Source organism: Penaeus japonicus, unplaced genomic scaffold, assembly GCF_977035675.1.
Source record: "Penaeus japonicus unplaced genomic scaffold, GWHDUDI00000001_assembly GWHDUDI00000018, whole genome shotgun sequence".
Classification (NCBI taxonomy): Eukaryota; Metazoa; Arthropoda; class Malacostraca; order Decapoda; family Penaeidae; genus Penaeus; species Penaeus japonicus.
Window position 1 is genome coordinate 16,855,585 of NW_028234420.1, and position 5,000 is coordinate 16,860,584.

General features: G+C 39.2%; 1 protein-coding gene across 2 annotated transcripts in view; it reads right to left on the reverse strand.

Annotated features, from left to right (window-relative positions):
* The window catches only part of LOC122265987 (protein trapped in endoderm-1), a 7,362-nt gene that overhangs the window by 1,819 nt on the left and 543 nt on the right, over positions 1 to 5,000 (reverse strand). The window contains exons 2-3 of one of the 2 annotated variants that reach the window (XM_043035521.2): positions 2,956 to 3,633; positions 2,232 to 2,355 (exon numbers count right to left, since the gene is read on the reverse strand). In XM_043035521.2, coding sequence (XP_042891455.1) covers positions 2,232 to 2,355; positions 2,956 to 3,389 — 558 coding nt within the window. In that variant the 5' untranslated portion in view covers positions 3,390 to 3,633. Of the gene's footprint in view, positions 1 to 2,231; positions 2,356 to 2,955; positions 4,054 to 5,000 lie in introns of those variants that run through there. The other variant, XM_086546705.1, reaches the window with a different exon arrangement.

A 5,000-nucleotide genomic window follows, 5' to 3' on the forward strand; every position in this document is an offset into this window, starting at 1 on the left:
TTCACTCAATACAATTGTGAAAGTCATCAATATCGCCCATACACGGTCAATTTAATTGTCAATTAAGAGTATTGATAATTAAATTGTGCAATATAATTGATCGTGTATGGACCGCTTGAGGGCCTAAATTGCTGTACTCCCTGTAATGTAATTATGTCATTGCAATTTTGCATACGTACAGCGATTCCTCAATTTAAGCAAACTCCCTTAAGAAAATGGACACAACCTAAATACAGCATACAATCACAAACAAATAGATAATTTTTTCCCATAAAGCAAACCGCAATACCTCTCTCCTCCTCTCCTCTCTCTCCCCTCTCCCCTCTCCCTCTCTCCCTCTCTCCTTCTCTCTTTCTCTCCCTCTCTCCGACGATTAATGTAGATGTCGATCCCCTCTGTATGAATAAGAGGCTTTATGAACCTGGTCAACTTAAATCAAGATATGGTCATAAAATAAAGAGTCTAAGACGCCTTGACATTGCTCATGTCTACTGCGATGGGTCAGTTTTGAAAGATGGCAGAGCAGGATGTGGGGTTATCATCAGACAGTTCACTGCAAGTGGCATGGTCACCACAAGCAGTGGGATAAGACTGAGTAATCATATATCGTCAACACAGGCTGAGTTATGGGCAGTATTGACAGCACTTAAAAAGATTGAAATTATTAATAAAGATGCTTTCTTTTTTGTGGATAGTAGGGGAGCGCTGGACTCTCTTAACAGCAGGGACCCTGTGTTTGAGCACATTGTTAACGAGTGCCGATTGATTGCTCATAGGCTGCGAGGCCAGGGACGTGAGATTACATTCGTCTGGATCCCATCGCATGTCGGTATCACCCTTAATGAGGCTGTGGATGAGGTAGCGAAGGAGGCAGCTAAAAAATGTGAGGTGGACATTCAAAGTGCTCGGACTCTTAAGCAGGCAAGGAGCAATATCAAGAGGATGCAGTTAGACTATGATGAGATTAAGAAAGGCGAATTGATTGAGACGAGCGAAACCTTGCAACACTATATGCATCTAGCGATGAACACAGACTTCGCTTATGGGAGGGGCAAGAGTAAGTGGAAAGACTCTGTGCACATGAGAATTAGGTTAGGGTATAAATACTATTGGGAGTTAGGTGTCCCGACAGGTGAACTGGAAAAAGAATGCAGGGTGTGTAGGTCACCAAGGTCACACACCTTAGTACACTATATCTTACAGTGTCCCATCTTCAGATCTACAAAAACTCAGAGATAGCTGGACTCCCCGAACAAGCTGTATGGATGCTTAGAAATGGCCAGGTAATACAAATTTTAAAGAAGTACAAACACTTCGCATCGACCACATAATTGTAGTTGACAACAGTGTATACCTGATTGTGACTTCCCTTCTGCCGAGACTACGATAGCCCAAATAGAATTTTATTGAGATGTGAATGAATATCATTTATGAAACATCATCCTGTTAAATACAAACATACTTTTTGACTTTCTGATAAATTCTTTCCTCCAGGAGCATACATATATTTTATTAACATATATGTGCGCCACATATTTCAAGTATGTAATCATGTGACCTTAGGAGAGGACTTAGCATGCTGAGGGTGATAATCCATACTGTTATATCGTTCTCCTGATATGTAAACATTTAATTGTATATGCTTGTGATTGACCCGTCTATTGCTCTGTATATATTTCAACATGTTGACATAGCTGTCAGGTTTCGTAAAATATATGTGACTAAGATTGGGGTGAGGATAACATATGTTACCTCATCCTTTTGAGATGTACGTAATCACTTGTCTCAATAAACTCGTCAAAGTAAAAAAAAAGTCTCTCTCTCTCTCTCTCTCTCTCTCTCTCTCTCTCTCTCTCTCTCTCTCTCTCTCTCTCTCTCTCTCTCTCTCTCTCTCTCTCTCTCTCTCTCTCTATCTATCTATCTTCTCTCTCTTTTTATATATATATATATATATATATATATATATATATATATATATATATGAATACACACACACACACACACACACACACACACACACACACACACACACACACACACACACACACACACACACACACACACACACACACCACACACATATATATATATATTATGTATATATATATATATATATATATATATATATATATACACATATATATACATATATATATATATATATATATATATATATATATATATATATATATATATATATATATAAATGTAATAAATACAACAGGACTGACCATCGAGATGCCAGGCAGCTGGAAGGCGAATCCCAGAACCCACAAGACCACGCAGTACATCCGGGTCCTCCGAACCGAGAAGACCCCGCCAGCACTCCGACGTCCTCGGTAGATGTGGTAACTCCTGCTTAATTAAGTCAACGTGAATAAATGATCCTTTTTTATTATTAGACGTGATGTAAATAGAGAATGAATGAGAACGAATTGGTGATGGTTTCTTGAGAATGGAAGAGAATGAGTGACTCGTGGGCTGTGTGGTGTTATTCATTGCAATTTTCAACGCTGTTGCTTAGAGAGATCATGGGATGAGTGGCTATTGTGGCGAATTGGTTCAGATAAGGGAACTGTTGATGATATTGATAGCGATAGGATTAATGCTAATGCTAATAGTGATGATGAGGGGGATAATGAGGATTATGATGATGATGGTGGTGGTGGTGGTGATTATGATGATGATGATGGTGGTGGTGGTGGTGGTGATAATGATGATGATGACGATGATGATGGTGGTGGTGGTGGTGGTGATTATGATGAAAATGATGATGGTGGTGGTGGTGGTGATAATGATGATGAAGCAGATGTTGCTTCTGCTGATGATGGTGATAATGATGATATCAGTAATGGTGATCGTGATTATGGGTATGCCTCTGCTGATAAAGATAATGAATATGAATACGATGGTGATAATTAGCACCATGAATAAAAAAGCCACAGCATCTTTTACCTCTCGAGAGCCACAAGTCCCAAGGTGTTGAATTCAACATTGGCGATGAAGAGTCGGAAGAACCCGGCGAAGTCGCACAGAGGCTCCAGCATTTCCTTCCCTCGCACGTAGGAGACGACACACAGCGGCAGAGACACCGTGCAGTACAGCAGGTCGACCACAGCCAATTGCAACACCAGCACGCTATCCGCCGTCACCTTCAGGATTCGCTGGGATCGGCGGGTCATCGTTTGTTGCACCAAGACGACCACAGCTACGAGGTTGCCCAGGCCGCCTATGAGGGACACAGCCCCCCCGAAGACGATGGCCATCTGGAGCGACCACGCCGTTGGCAGCGACGGGCCGGAATCGCAGCCTGGCCTTGTGGACATGTTGTGGGTGTCAGCGAGGAGGCTGGCCACTGTGTGGGTGGAATCTTCTCCGAGAGACTCCATTGGTGATTTTTTTTTTTCAATCGCTCGCTTGTGTGGGTGTTATTTTAGATACGTTTCTTAGAAACATTAGAATCATTAACAGCGAAGTCTTCACACGAGTAAAGCTCATCTGAAGTATCTACTATTGTCACTATTATCTTGTAACATGTTTATTGCAATGTAGCAAGAATAGCTATTGCACGACCCGGAAACCGTGCTTTTGCTCCTGGTGAATATTCACCTTGTTGGGTCATGCACCTAGAAACTGCTAGACGAAGTAAGGACTAAAATGCAGTCTAGACAAACTTTTCGCTTCTTCCTTCTCCACCTCCCGTTTGTAAACACAGTTGAACCGCCTTTCCCTGTTGCCATAATGTTCTCATGCCACACAGTATGCGCGTATTTTTCCAAGCAGTCGTGATTTCGTTGCCAAGTATGTCACAAATGCAATACATGTAAAAGGAATACAGTTCTATTTCACACGGAATCGAATGAAGCATAATAAGTCATCGACTGAAAATGGATATAGCTTGTCCTGCTCACTACCGAATGCACCAGTGATTACGAAATGTAATTATTAATTTGTGATTGTGGACCCAGGACTATAGACTATTGGACTGACCGAGTATCGAGCTCGTTCTTTATGTAAAGAAACCAAAATAATGAGAAAAATAAAATATTTAGGTAAATCTTAAACACCAAAAACTATAAGTTACAATATATATATATATATATATATATATATATATATATATATATATATATATTTATTCATATATATATGCACACACACATACATATATATATATATATATATATATATATATATATATATATATATATATATATATATATATATATAATATATATATATATATATATATATATGTATGTATGTATATATATGTATGTATGTATATATATACATATATATACATACATATATATATATATATATATATATATATATATATATATATATATATATATATATATATATACATCCTCCCTGTTCCTTTCTAACAGGGAAGACGTAATGTAACTACAAGAGGGAACGTGCGCGCTTAATCATATGAGAAACCTATATATGCTAACCTTACAAAGGGAGGATGTTTATACTAAGCTCGGTCAACTGTATACTGCATGTCGTTCACAGCTGGCAATCAGGGGGGACGTTAGGTGCGTCTGGACACCACCCAGCTGCGAGTGGGAAAGAGACTGAATCATCCATTGCTATTGTAAATTGAAGGCGTCTCCATTTTCTCTTCGCGTGCGTTTCATATTGCGATTATGGATGCCTCTGTGGAAAATCCATCACTGAAAGATTTGTCTTGTCGTGATATAAGACTTTTTACTCGCTCCACGATCTAATTTCGTTGATCTTGGCAATTCCGGAAGAAAAGAAAGGAATTATAACGATACAAAAAAAAACAAAAACGCACAGATTTATAGAATTAACTTAACGCAACAGAAGAAGGAAAACAGAATAAAAAGGGGCGCAAGGGAAAACCCGAAATGGAAACCGTATATAAATAGCAGCGGGAAGATAAAAGCGAGAAAGGTGACATGCACGTGAAGAAGAGGCGACAGGCATGATCCTGCCTTTGAGAAAAGTTCTAATATTTGATGATG